Here is a 14,236-nt window from a genome sequence, read left to right on the forward strand (position 1 = left end):
TGCAATTTGTTCACTTCGCGTCCCAGAATTTGTACCGGAAGAATTTTCCTCCCGTCAGCTGGGCAAGCACACACACTCACCAAGGCAAATTCATCCACATGTATCCTGGTCTTCTCTATTTCTCCACTCTTACTACGAGGAAGAATGGAAGATTCTGCTCCCTTTGTGAATAAAAGCTTTTCCCCTAGAAAGTAAAACAGAACAGAGGTTAAGAACACCCACCGTTCAAGAACACCCACCGTTCAAGAACACCCACCGTTCAAGAACACCCACCGTTCAAGAACACCCACCGTTCAAGAACACCCACCGTTCAAGAAGTTCTCAACTGCAGCCTGTGTAACTTCAAGCACTTACCTGAGGGACTCTCTACAATGACACTCATTCGTCTCCGATTCGGATCAAACTCCAAAACATGAAGCAATTTATACCTGTATTTTGTGTTTGAATAGAATAGAGAAAGGGAAGAAAACATTTTTAAGAGAGAAATTTCCAAAGACAATGACTTATAAATATACACTTATCCCATAGAGCTTCCCCCTAAGTGTCATTTTTATACAGAAACTCTAAAAGTGACGCCATCGCTGTTGAGCAACAACCACTGTTATGGGTGTTCATGCAATTGATGGCTTTTCATCACTTGACATACATTTAATTACATTCTATACGAATAAAAGGTTCTTCTACCAGTAGGAACAGTTTCTTGAACACGAGCTTTACATCTGGAGACTACAACCAGCTCCCAACTATTCCTTTATCCTTCTGTTATTAGTTCAGGTGTAACTTTGAAACTACATTTATTTCTAAAAATTGGAAGCAATCTACAGAGTCAAAAAAGAGTGTATGTTCCCTGATGACTGGACTATTTTTTGTTACATTACCACCAGTTTAGAAAATTAACTTTAGACATTTAAGTTTAAAGTACTGCCAACTGACACAGATCAGGTGGAGAAAATGTACTATGACATACCGCAGATAGACAATTATCAATACTACTTCTATTCAGTTTGGAGAGTTTAAAATATGTAATTAGATTATGCATACATGAGTGATTCTGGGAACTTCTTGAACTTAAAGCACAAACTTTAAGAAAAAAGAGCACGCTGTGCAAAGGCAAGGTTTTCTTATGATCAGAAAGGATTAAGAGGAGAACATGGTATTAATCTTCACTGCTGTTCTGTCCTTAAAAAGAACCAAGGAATAACGAGTACCTTTCTGGTTTTCCGAGACTTTTTACTTCCATACTGTCCCCAGTAGTTCCAGTAAAAACTACTCCAACCCTGAAAGGAAAAGAAAATATGCATTTAATCATCAATTTCTGCATAACACCTATTGATTGTTTGATGTGGGAGGAAGAAAATAGAAGAAAAAGAGAGAGAGAGAGACTCTTCTACCCCCCATTACTGTTCTCTATTCCTAGAGAAAATTAAGTATGCCCACTTTCTCCAGTATTTTAATAGCAACACACTCTGCCCCCTGTAATTTCTCAAGGATTTGCATAAACATTTTAAATCACCACTTTATAATATGCTTAGGGTTTTGTGTATTTTGGTTTTGTGTGTTTTCATACTAAACTGACTGTGCCAGGCCCTGGGGCTTTACAATCTTTCGGAGTGACTTCTGAGGTTGCCTTCACCTGGAATTTCCTACCCACGGAGGCAGCTCCTACACTGGAGAGTTTGGGGAGCCCGACTCACCGGCTGGCGGCTTCCACCAGTGCTTTCTCATCTGGTGAGGAAGCGTAATACTCCAGCGGGGCTGCCGTGCCACCGCTGTGCCAGGGACCGTCAGCGCCGTCTGTCTGATCGGCACTGATCTGCACCGTGTGACAAAGACAAACCGCCTTCAGGAAGAGTTCCTCCTCCTTCATCTGGAAGAAAGAAAAAACACCTTTATGTGTAACATTCGTAACATTCAGGTATCAACCCACTTTTTAACATATTTTAAAAGTATGTTTTTAATTGAAAATCTGCCAAGTATTCCATGTTACACAATCACATCTCAACGTGTTTAATAAATATTATTTATTCCGTAACACTTAGTAGCTTCAAACTATTCACAAATTGTTGGTTTTTTTAAAAACATGCTGATGTTAGAAGTCTGTTTCTCTGAAATAAAACACTTTCTACCTAGGATGCCTAATGAGGCAGGAGGGGAAGGGGGGGGCAGGGAAAGGTCTTACCAAACTATGCTGATTCAGAAATTCTATTTTTTTAAAACATGCTAATGGTAGAAGACTATTTGTCTGAAATAAAACACTTTCTATCTAGGATACCTAATGAGTGGAAAAAAAAAAAAAAGTCTCTTACCAAACTATGCCTATTTCCATCTGGAGAATCTTCAGAAAACCCTTCTGGAGTTAGTTTACCGTTGACTTCTTGGTACTTTATGCCATTAATGGAGCACTCCCGAAATTGCATCTCGTTTTCAGTCAATGTACCCGTTTTGTCTGTAAACACGTACTCTACCTTTTGTAAAATAAAACCAAAACCAGACTTGGAGTTGCGCATACTTGTCAGAAGGAAAAAAAAAAACAACCCACAAACCAAACCCCTCAACTCACATTCTCCACACATTATTTTGATCATACAAAAATTTTCATTTCCACCATGAGATCCTTATACCTTACTTTCAAATTAATCAGAAATCAAAGCACAACCAGTAATAAGTCTGCAGTAATGAATTTTAATATTAAAAAAGAAGTAGAAAATAGAAGATTAAAAAAAAAACCAAACCAAAAGGAAGAGAGAATCTAATTCTTATTCTACCTGTCCCAGTTCCTCATTGAGGTCTGAAGTATTTACTTGCGCTCTCTGGTTTGTTTCTTCATGATAGAGGTCAAGATCCCAGCCAATAAAAAAAGATCCAAGAAATTTCTGCATCTCAACAGTCACATAAAGTGAAATAGGTATGATGAAATTGTAAAGTACCAGAAAAGCAAGAAAATCTGAAATAAATCGCAGGATCTACAAGAGAAAAACAAAATGTAAAGATTACTGCAGGGATCAGGTGAAACACGGTTTCTTAATCTCAATGTGTATGAAAAATGAAAAAATGAGAGAGCTGGAGGAGACTGAGTCCCACGCACAGATGAGAGACACCACGCAGAGTGACAATGCAGGCGTTTCCAGTTTGCCCCAGTAACGCGCCTTCAGACTGATGCAAAAAACCTGCCTTAAGCTATGGCTGGATGTTTTAATTCGCAAGTTCATTAATTTTTGTCCTTCCTACTGACTCTGTCGGGAGGGCTGCCAGTTAACATTAAATGTCACGGTGAGTCTGTTCTCTAACAGGTCTCTTGAAAGAGATCTGAAAAAACCAAACCCATCCCATCAACCAGCCCCACTCCCAGGCTTTCCTGAGGAACATAAATGGTGCAGGCAAACAACGGATATTCCGTGTCGTCAGAGGCATCCGCAAGTGTTCTGGAGAGGTTCAGGAGAGCAGAGCGACAGGAGGGTTCCTGTCTGCGGGCGCTCCCCAGGGACGCGGCTGACCCAGACTACATGACAAGGAAGAGACGGTGTGGGTTTCAACGGCCCAGACTTCTCTTACACCTCTTCACATCATCGGGTCTGACACACACGTTTCGGGTATGTACCAGGATAGAAGTTCCTCTTTATTAGGTGTGACAATTTTAACAAACTGAAGTGCAACATTAGAGTCTCTTTGAACTCTCTTTCTCATTTGCACAAACTCAGTATCTAAATTGTACGTTGGGAAGACTCTCACCAACATTTGAATATTGAGCAAGGAGGATATTGAGGAGAGATGAGAAAAACCGGGACATCTCTTTCAACTCCACCAGATATTGGTGTAGGAGAACTTTTTGAAGAAAGGGAGTATAGAAGTAGTCAACAGTTTGCAAAGCTAGAGGTTCTTCTGAATTAGGGAGTGTTGCTATAATTACTTAATAAAAGTCAGTACCAATAACTAAGGTGTCTGACAAAAGCTCTGGAAGTTCTGTGCCTTCAGAGATCTTCCAAATTAAACCAGAAAAGGAAGATAAAAACTGAAAGCAGTAATTCAGGTAAGACAATGTCAGTGGGAGAGAGAAAAACAACGACATGATAGAAGGAGAGTGACATTGAAGAAACACAGATGGCTCTGTAGGCTCCTGAAGGCAAAGGGAAAGGAATGGAAAGACTGAGTAGATACTTATCCCGATTCTATTTGGAGCTGGCAAGGCTCCCCAGGGCAGTCTGACTTACACTGCAACTACTGCAACTTCAGAGGAACCAAGAATTTACCTGACTGACCACTTCAAACAGTGGAGAGTGCACTAAGGGGGTGCAGGTACTGAAAATAAAAGTCACCAAACAATTTGAAAACTTTTAAATTCATTTAGTACTTTTCAACAGTGACATGTCTAGATAAGATTATTTTAGAATATGTTAAAAAGTTCTCAATAACTGTAGCGATAATCTGAATTAATAATTGTAAATAAAACAAAGCATTGAGATATTTTTTCCCAGCTAAGCCACAGATACACTTTGCATGACAAGCTTCTGAGAAAGGCACATGTTCTGCTGAAATGCCAGTAAAGTGTCAACTCTACTTGAATCAAAGACATTCTCAAATTCCTTCTCCTTCCTTCCTGAACCACTACGTACTAGCCCTACGTTTCACTCTTCTTATGAAGCAAAACAGAACTCTCCTGACTTGGGATTTGGACCTTTTTGCAGACATGGCACCCAGTGAGTGCATTCGATTCTCAGCTCTCTAGGACACGGAGACGGCAGGTGTCAAACATCTGACACCACATCACACGTGGAAACTGGATTTCCAATTCTTCTGTGCTTTGAAAATCCCCTATAGTTCTGAAAATCAGCCCAAACCAGCTCCTGATTGCTTTCAGAACACAGAAAAAAACCCACAGAGTGATCAAAAAGGACACTTCTCAGAACTGCAGACTTAAGGAGCACTTCACAGTATCCCTCCAATCTCTACAGGAAAGTGAGAAGGCAAAAAATGATCTTGAGCAAAATCACAGCCTTACAAAATTGTCTGGCCAATCTGAGCATCACAGAACATCCAAAATGCCTGAACTGTGCAATCACTGCATGGAACGTGCACAAGAACAGCTGCCCTCCTTCTCTTCTCCTTTCAGAAGTGACAAAAGACACCCAAAAGAATAATAACTACAATAAGAACATCAGAAACATGTCCTAACAAACCCCAACATTTTCAAAAATCTCGGTCTTTTCATAAAGGAAGAAAAGTCCTACCAGTAACAGAGGTAAGCTATTTCTGCACAAGGATGAGGCTACATGGGACTAACTCTCTTAAAAACACTGAGACAAGAACAGACAGATTTGCAAGTGGGTCACGTGGTAGTTACACTTAAATCCTGGAATAGGGACATAATAAATATGACATTCAGCATATAGAAGTCGAGGGTTCTGCAGACACACAGCTGAGTAGAGCTGCATTACCTTGCTGCTGTTTCTTTCATGCTCCGTTTTTCCATTATACCAAGGCTCATCCCACTTTTCCTCAGCTTGCCACGCATACTTTAAAATAGTACTCAGAATGGCTTCAAAGAGGAGGATTATTAGATAAATAATCAAAAAGGAATTCATGGACCTACAAAGAGGCAAAAAAAAAAAAAAAGCAACTTCAGTTTACTTTGCTTAACCTTTTGAGACAGTGAGGTTACATGAATTGATCAAAAACTTATTGGACAATTTTATTTTTTTAAAATGTTTCCTATGTTTGACATGGATAGAAGTTTCTGTGACAAACAAGTAACAGCAGTGAAAAGAAATCCTACCTCTGACTAAGATATTCTCTACACGTAGCGATACCCCCCAGCTGACCTGTGTCCCCCCTGGTCTCCAAGATTCCGGGGGCTGCCTTCTCCTGCCCTGCCTGCCCGAGGATCTCGCAGGGCTGCAGAGGCAGCACGGTACAAACCACTGCGTAAACCCAAGGCTGCACCTCGCCCAGCAGTTAGAAGAGCACTACCCTTTGCTTCTCATCATTTAGCCCAGGCTATGCCACGACTGGGATATACTCAAACCTACAGAATATAAAGGCAATGCCAGCCAGAGCATCTTCCACCCCTTGCCGGGATGACTGACCTTTTCTTGTGCACTCTACAGCTCTATTTGTAACTGGCTACAGAAGAATAATCTATCTCATGTTTGCAAAAGAATGCTGGGAGGCTACCTCAGTTTTAGTAACTGGAATAAAGGCAATGTATCAGAACTACTTTTCCTTTTAAAATAATTCATGAGGTTCAACATATAAATCTCTATTACAGTAACACTTATCCCAAAGGTTTAAAGATTTTTAAAACTGAGCCTGCGACCTGTGCTAGAAGCAAGATCCAGTGCAAACCATATCTGGACAGGCTATATCCTTTAGACTATGTGAAAAGCAAAGCTATTTTCCATGCTCTCAAATACTAGGATTCAGGACAAAGATTTGCAAGCAACAAAGACCTCGTTTCAATGCATGCTCTTTAAAGGCATGATGTAGTTTTACAGTAAACATGCACAAAGCAGCAGAGGCTGGGATGTTGTGGAAACTATCTCCGAGCATCTAGTTCAAGCTGCATTTCACCTAATCACTAAATGACCTCCACATCTCAGAAACAAACCTACTGAATTCTGATACTGAACTGTCTTTTTCTGCTTTATTTCTATTTCAACTTGGGTATTTCAACTTTGTACACTACCGATAAATCAACAAAGAATGAAATATCAAGAAACGTGTTGTCTCTAGAGCTTCCTACTGAAGGGAAAGCAATTGCACTCTCTTCCCGTGCCTACAGCCCAGCGAGATCATCAGGGTTTTAAAGTTACCAAGGAAAAACTAAGTTAAAACTCTACAAATAAGAAGAATATTAGAAAATAAACATACTTTTCTACTGCTGACCGTTTCTGAGATTTACTCTTGTAATTTAATGCCATCTTTGTCTCCATACCTGTATACACTGCAACACCTGGGGAGGAAGGGGAGGGGAAAAGAGTTATATTTTATTTTATGCAGATATACAATTTACAGAATTTTTCATTTTAAGAGACGTAGGATAAAGTCAAGATGTGATATTACTTTTGTGTTTACTTCAGTACAATGTTTAGACAGGATTTGGTAAGTATTTGCATATTCTGCTACAGTAAAACAGTACTACTGAAGTAATTTTAACACCTACTAAACCGCTGTTCATTATTATGACTGTTCTGCTCTTCAATATGTATTTTATGGAAATCAGAATGGTAAATCTCAGGAGAAAGTCTTGAACAATGAGTAACAGTAACAACACTCATTTATCCATTGAAGTTAAGTTATTCCTTTATCAAACCACTTCAAATATTTTCATAGAGCGGAGCTGGAACTTTATATCCTTAGAGATTCCTCAGCATAATATCATTACTTTCATCTATAATCATATCCCCTCAGGTAACACTCAGCAAGATTATTACAATTTCTTCAGTGCAAGTAGAATTAAAGCACAGTTCATTAACATGTTTTAAGAAGAGAATACTCTTTAAATATTTAGGTGTCTACAAACCAAATATTTCTTTAGTGTTTTTTAATCTTGCTCCACGAAGTAAGAGGCTTTCAGGCCCAAGAGGTCTAAAAAGAAATAGACATATCGGCATTTAGAAATTAGTTGTTCTGTGTTCTGTAGGATTAGTGAAATCCAGTTTTTTATGCAAAGTTGTCCCATAACCCCCATGAATTCCCACCGCAAGAACTCCAACCCCACCCTCATACAGGTCCACCTTCACTACCCTCTCTCAAACTGAAGTGATCTACCGACTTAAAAGCTACTCATAGCAGCGAAACAACTAGATGGACACACCACCCCCCCAGTGCGAGTTCTGCTTCCTAAGGCAAGAATAACATTTCATAAATGTTTTTTCCTCAGACCTGTGACACCACAATAATCCCTTCACTTCACTGGCCAAGGTAACTGTAAACAGCGCTGGGAAAATAGAGGTCCAGCGAGAACCGCGGTTCATGCAAGGTCAGAGCCGCATGTTCTACTCCAGTGGCCGTATCATCTTTAGGAACTGCCAGCATGGCTGGTTTGAAATAAATAAAGGAAAAAGCGCATTTGCTATTTTTGCCAGTGTCTCAAATGAAAGCAGAAAGTGAACAACTGCAGTGCCCAGGCTGACCTACTGGGTAGAAGCAAAAGAATTAAAGATACACCAAGTGCTTCCGCGAACAAGCCCTTGGGCTGGTCTCACTTTCCCATTCGCTGTGCCACAGGCACTCCACGACCCCGTTACACAAACCAACCTCTTACTCTTGAAGGTCCTTTGAAAGCATAACCTGGAGCTACTCAAAAAACACGCCCCAAACCCACACCCCACCTACCACACTTAAATATTTAAATGTTACTGCAAACACGACAGTTACCATCACAAATTCCGCGTGCAGCAGCTACACACATGGATTGTGACAGGGTCTTTAAATTACACATTCATATGTTAATATTTTAGGCTAGGCTCAAACTTCAGCTGAACTAAACCAGACTAAATGATCAAGCGTTTATTTTTTTTTTTTAATAAGAAGCCTAATGTATATTTCTGGATTCAAGTGCTTTTTGCAGTTTGTAAAACCAGTCTGAGAAGCTCAAAATACAAACGAATCAGTGCAGGACAGGCCAGAAAAGCTGATCTTTGACAGCCAGAAGATACAGCTCCACCAGCAGTCGGGACTAGACATTATTTTTCGCACTCCCTTTAAACTGGCTGTTATATATTGTCAACTACATTATTTTGATAGACGATCCCAAAGCAGAACTTGTCAAGCTCAGCAGTCATGAATTCTGAAAAGCTCTAAGCGCAGTAGCACACAAAGCAACCTTGAAAACAGCCGAGTGGGGTTTTGGAGGGGTTTGGTGAGGGTTTTTATGTTGGGGTGGCCAAGGCACTGGACTTGGGGCCAAGTGATCTGCCTTTGACATTCCCGCAGCTCTTGTGAAACCACTGCCAATCACTGCTTCACTCTGAACCCCATGTTGTTCCTATCTAAACCTGAGAGGTGTTTGCCAGCCTCAGATTGAAAACACTGCAGTTCTTCAGACTGAAGGCACACATTACATGGAAATAATACTGCTTTAATGTTCGATTCAGATAGGAACTTCACTAAAAAAAACCACCAGATGTGTTAAGGATAATATTTTGGACATTAGAGGAGAGAAAGAATCGTAACAGATTTACCTGCTCCTGTGACACATTTATACATCATAACATAGCACCTCGCGTTTTAAGAAGTGACCAAGCGTTTGGAAAGCTTGATTATCAAAAATTCTCAAGAGAAAACAATTATGTGACTTGATGATAAATATTGCTGATAATCTGGCCACTTCTTACAAGAGATTTCCCTGTCTTTATTTCAAACTGTGACCTTTCTCACCCCTGTTCTTCCTATTTTCTCTCCTGTTTTGTGGGGGGAAGCAGATGAGCAGCTGTGGCTGCGAGCTAGGGCCAACCCACCGCAACTACCAATCCACATGTCGCTCTAAAAGTGCCTTCACATCTTTATTTTCATATTTTCACCCGTGTTTAGGTGTGTGCTACCGGCAGGCAGGACCGCAGAGGGACAGGATGTGAGTGCATGATGATGTGCACACAATTGTGTGTTGACTATTACCGATGTCAGAACTTCTCTTTACGGTCCAGGGAGTACAGTAGTTTGAAATATATACTAAAAACTACAAATTTGTTAAAACAGACCAATAACTTCTAGGAATTTCAACTGCAAAAACACCTGCTCAGTGCCTCTGATAAACAGGCAACAGGGGATCTGCAGTAGTCTGTGTAAATCTGCCACTGGAAAATGTTCAATAAATGTTTTAAATAACAAATAGCAACAAAGTTACCAGCTGGTTACCAGGGCCTAAAAATTCCCCCCTTTGGAACCGCCCAGCTTTCCAGAACTGTCCCATTAAAGCTGAAAAACTGGATAGTAATGATGAACTAATTTTTTCTCATTTCCGTCTGAAGTACGTAGCTACAATTGATACTTTCAGTAAAAACACCCCTCCCTTTTGTATATTCAACAGTAACTATTTTTGTTGTGACAGTCGTGATTTTAACCACCTCCATCGGTTCGAAACATTAATCTGGTAAAATTTTACTTACCGTACGATTTCTTCAGCTTGTTGACTTACAGTTATTCTTCCAACAAATCTATAAAAGATGGCCATACATTAGAAACAGCAACATAAAGACTCAAAAATGTAAAAAACTCCTCTATATTTACAAAAAGTCATTAATGGTTCACAAGTACAAAATAATCAACTTTTACTAACAGTCAAACTAAAGTGATGTGGCAACACTGGCAATTATTTTACAAGAGAGACTCAAGAAGAGAAATATTTATCCTTCAAAAGAACAGTCAGTTGAGAAAGTCCATTAGGTTTCATTAATAAAACCACAAAATGTGTTTCTTTCTTAGTTAAAACAGATCGTGACTTCCTGAAGTTTCAGTAAGAAGTAATTCCTCACCAAACATAAGTTAGCAAATTACCCATCAGAAATAGTAATTTTTCATTTAATGAAGCCAATCTACTCTGTTTTTAAAATCTGAAACTTGTATATTTACCACGACTCCAACTACGAATAGGGAGATAAACTTCTCCAGTAATTGTACCTTAAATTGACGTGCTCTACAAACTGAAGTTCAAGTATTTGAACAACTACTCAAACTAAGTATCTTAGTTTTTAAGAACTTAATATTTCTCAAAGATCCCAAAGCTTACTTAAGAATAGTGTGATATACTTGGATTTTGAAAACCACTACTTGACACAATTCAGGAGAAACTTGGATGGGAATATAAATTTCATTATGTATGGTGCTGTTTAACAGAGTCCAGGGCATTGCCTGCTGACTTTAGATGCTGAAATCAGATGGTTTTAATCTAAATTTTTGCTACTGGAGAACAGAGTTCGAATCTTCTCTTGAGCATAAGCAAAATAAATGTGACCAACATATATCCTTGGAACGAATATAAGCTTACAACCACTTGCTTTGGTTTAAGTTAATTCCACTAAAAAACCCGACTATATAGTACTGAAACCTCCTGGCAGAGCCTTACGCGACTCTTTCTCCAACCCGCTCAGACTCATGGGCCATTTAACTTTCCAAATATGGAAACAAGTTTACTGGTTAGAACAGAAATGTACATAAATGTCATGATTAATATACAAAAGGCAAATATTATCCTGTAATTTCTGACTTATTACTGAAATGCTCAAATTTAACTTGTCGCATGCAACTTTCATTAAGTAAATATGTATAAACACTTATGCTAATTAGTAAACCCTAAAATTTAAGCAGATGTCTGAAGCTATTTTAAACCAAGCAAGATTCGTAACATTCCTAATATTAAACACTTCATGTTGATTTAATTTCAAAATATTTGCTAATAAAGCGATACCTGTACAGATCAGCCTCTGGCTGCTGACACTCTATGACAGCTACAAGTTTGTCCAGGTTGGCAACAGACTGTAACACCGCTGTTTCTGGGACCGCGACGTGTGTCTGGAAAACACCGTTCGTTGAGTTAATGCCACAGGACCACCGGGCTGGGGCGGCGAGGGGGGGGAGGATTTCAACATGTTGAAATAAAAACAGCATCGCAAATTAATGACGCTGTTTCACAGCAGAAACCCAGACCTTGAGATTGGTCTCTCCGTCCAAACTAGCGGTGGTAACGTGGCATGAACCGTCGGCTCGATCGGATGAGAGGAGCACCAGATCAGCGGGAAAAGTCTCATCTTTGGCTACTCTGACAATGTCCCCCACCTGAGGAAGGGAACACACAGAGTTTTACAGGAGAAGAATTCATCTCAGCATTGCTGCTCAATCATGATGGAACAGGCCACGGGGATTAGTGACAAAACAAGAGCTTTAGCTCTGCAATAGCAACACAATTTTCCGTTTGTCCCCGGGCACATACCCGAATGTTCTTAGATCTCGTTTTCACAAGGCCACCACTTCGAACAACATAAACCGGAGCTCCATTTACTTCATTGTCTGCTTTGTGTCGTAGCCAGTCTTCATAACCCTTTGGAAAACACACAAATTTCCTTTTTAAGCAAGAAACCTGTAAAGCATAACTAATATCTTCTAAGCAAATGTGCTTTAAACTACTTGCTGCAGAGCCTGAATAGTCACTGACTTCTCCTGCGTTTCTCCTGCAGTTGTTACTCAAGGGCCTGGGAAACCTCTTAACTTTCACCCACTTTACACAAGTAAGTAAAGGCAAATAAGTAAGAAAAGCGGTGAGGAAACTTAACATTCCCGTGCTCTGTTAAAACAAACAGGCAGTGACATTTTCTATAGATGAGATAAACAAGCACTCACTCAATCTTTTATCTATATGGATTAATATAACACAGAACTGGCAACAGTCATTCCCAGTCTCTCTTATGGATTTTATTTTTATTTTTTTTAAAGAGAAGTAACAGACTGAAATTACTTCTTCATGTCATACCATATAGCACTTCTTATAGTTACTGCCATAGCACACGCATGAAATGTTAAGATTTCTTAATTTTGTATGACATGCTGCTCACACATCAGCTCTGTAGAGCAAGAGAAGACGACTGAGAAAGTTTTAGTCATTTTAGAGTCCTAATGCAATGGTTTGCAGCAACTGAGTTTTTAATGGCTAAATTAAGCAGTTTTCCTTTACCTGATATTGAGCACCTCTTTAAGCACTCTTTATCCCATGCACACACACGTGCAAACATCCATGAGAGTGAATCCAGGTATACTATTCCCCTCCTGTTTTCCTAAACTACTCATGTATTGCTTATTTAATCTAACAGCATGATTTCACAGAATCACAGAATGATATGGGGTTGGAAGGGACCTCTGGAGATCATCCAGTCCAACCCCATGCCAAAGCAGGTCACACAGGAACGTGTCCAGGCGGGTTTGGAATGTCTCCAGAGAAGGAGACTCCACCACCTCCCTGGGCAGCCTCTTCCAGGGCTCTGCCACCCTCAGAGGAAAGAAGTTCCTCCTCATCTTTAGGTGGAACTTCTTATGTTCAAGTTTGTGCCCGTTTCCTCTTGCCCTGTCACTGGCACCACTGAAAAAAAACTGGCCCCATCCTCTTGACATCCACCCTTTAACTATCTATAGGTGCTGATCAGATCCCCCCTCAGTCTTCTCTTCTCCAGACTAAAGATACCCAAGTCCCTCAGCCTTTCCTCAGCAGAGCGATGTTCTAAGCCCTTCATCATTTTTGTTGCCCTAAATGATCTCTGATGCCCGAGTCTAGGTACTGTATGGAAAGCCCCAGGAACAAGCGCAAGGAATGGATCGGTCTACTCAAGAAATTCAACTGCCTCTTACATCCCAGCAAGGCTCCTACAACAGGCTTGCAATAACACGGACATTTCCTAAAATGCTTTTCTGTAGGTATAAAATATGTGAAAGAATTAAAACCACTTCCTTGGACAGAAACAGCAAGTGCAATCCCAACTCATCCTAGACCTCTACAAACATTATATATGTATAATGGAGGTGCAGTTTGGGGAATTCTGCAGGTCTGGGGGAAAGCTGTACAATGAATTTAGCATGGTAAGAGTATAGCTTTGCAGCTCTACCTTCCTGTACCTCCACTGTTACTAGCACAAATGAGTAAGGACAGCACAACATAAATTCTAAAAAAAAAAAAAGAAAAGGAGGGAAGCTTTTTATGCCAACTGCTTAAAAATAAATAATTTAGTAGTGTGCAGTAATAGCAGCCACACAGAGAGACACTGGGAAATCAGAATCCTAAACCTCCTAAGTAAGACTCTTAAAGAGTCCTTCCCCATCAGCATGAAAAAGCTGGAGTCAGTACCTCCAGCTCCTTGTTAGAGGTGACTGACAGAAGGAAACAAGGATTTAACTAACATGCAGTAACCTTGGGGCGTTTCTCTCCCAACCCTGAACAGCTGAGCAATATGGGCATTTGGCAAAGAGCTGAAGTTTCCCTTCTTTAGAAAGTACAGATTGCAGCGCTGGCTCCATCTGACACCTACTGCCCACACCACCAGGGTGACTCCTCACCCCAGAGAATTGTAAAGAGCCAACTTACTGTGCTCAGTTTAAATTCCCCCAAAATTTACCTACTGCAGCATTTTTGAGAGAGTTTCTTGTCCTCGCTTGCAAATATTGCGAAAATACTGTTAAAAAGAAAGATGCAATAGGAATACCGGGAACATCGCTTAATTGCATGAACAGAAACTAGAGATTAAAATCCCTCAATTCAATT

At 40.1% G+C, this 14,236-nt stretch overlaps 1 protein-coding gene across 1 annotated transcript in view; it reads right to left on the bottom strand.

The window, feature by feature from the left end:
- The window catches only part of ATP11B (ATPase phospholipid transporting 11B (putative)), a 49,648-nt gene that overhangs the window by 23,107 nt on the left and 12,305 nt on the right, over positions 1 to 14,236 (bottom strand). Inside the window, exons 5-17 of the mRNA XM_074153549.1 lie at positions 11,924 to 12,031; positions 11,641 to 11,769; positions 11,402 to 11,505; positions 10,104 to 10,151; positions 7,517 to 7,581; positions 6,865 to 6,946; positions 5,433 to 5,583; positions 2,766 to 2,963; positions 2,307 to 2,465; positions 1,695 to 1,867; positions 1,209 to 1,277; positions 355 to 428; positions 81 to 184 (exon numbers count right to left, since the gene is read on the bottom strand). Of these exons, the coding sequence (XP_074009650.1) occupies positions 81 to 184; positions 355 to 428; positions 1,209 to 1,277; positions 1,695 to 1,867; positions 2,307 to 2,465; positions 2,766 to 2,963; positions 5,433 to 5,583; positions 6,865 to 6,946; positions 7,517 to 7,581; positions 10,104 to 10,151; positions 11,402 to 11,505; positions 11,641 to 11,769; positions 11,924 to 12,031 (1,464 nt within the window). The remainder of the gene's footprint in view (positions 1 to 80; positions 185 to 354; positions 429 to 1,208; positions 1,278 to 1,694; positions 1,868 to 2,306; positions 2,466 to 2,765; positions 2,964 to 5,432; positions 5,584 to 6,864; positions 6,947 to 7,516; positions 7,582 to 10,103; positions 10,152 to 11,401; positions 11,506 to 11,640; positions 11,770 to 11,923; positions 12,032 to 14,236) is intronic.

This window comes from Numenius arquata, chromosome 9, assembly GCF_964106895.1.
Source record: "Numenius arquata chromosome 9, bNumArq3.hap1.1, whole genome shotgun sequence".
NCBI classification, from domain to species: Eukaryota; Metazoa; Chordata; class Aves; order Charadriiformes; family Scolopacidae; genus Numenius; species Numenius arquata.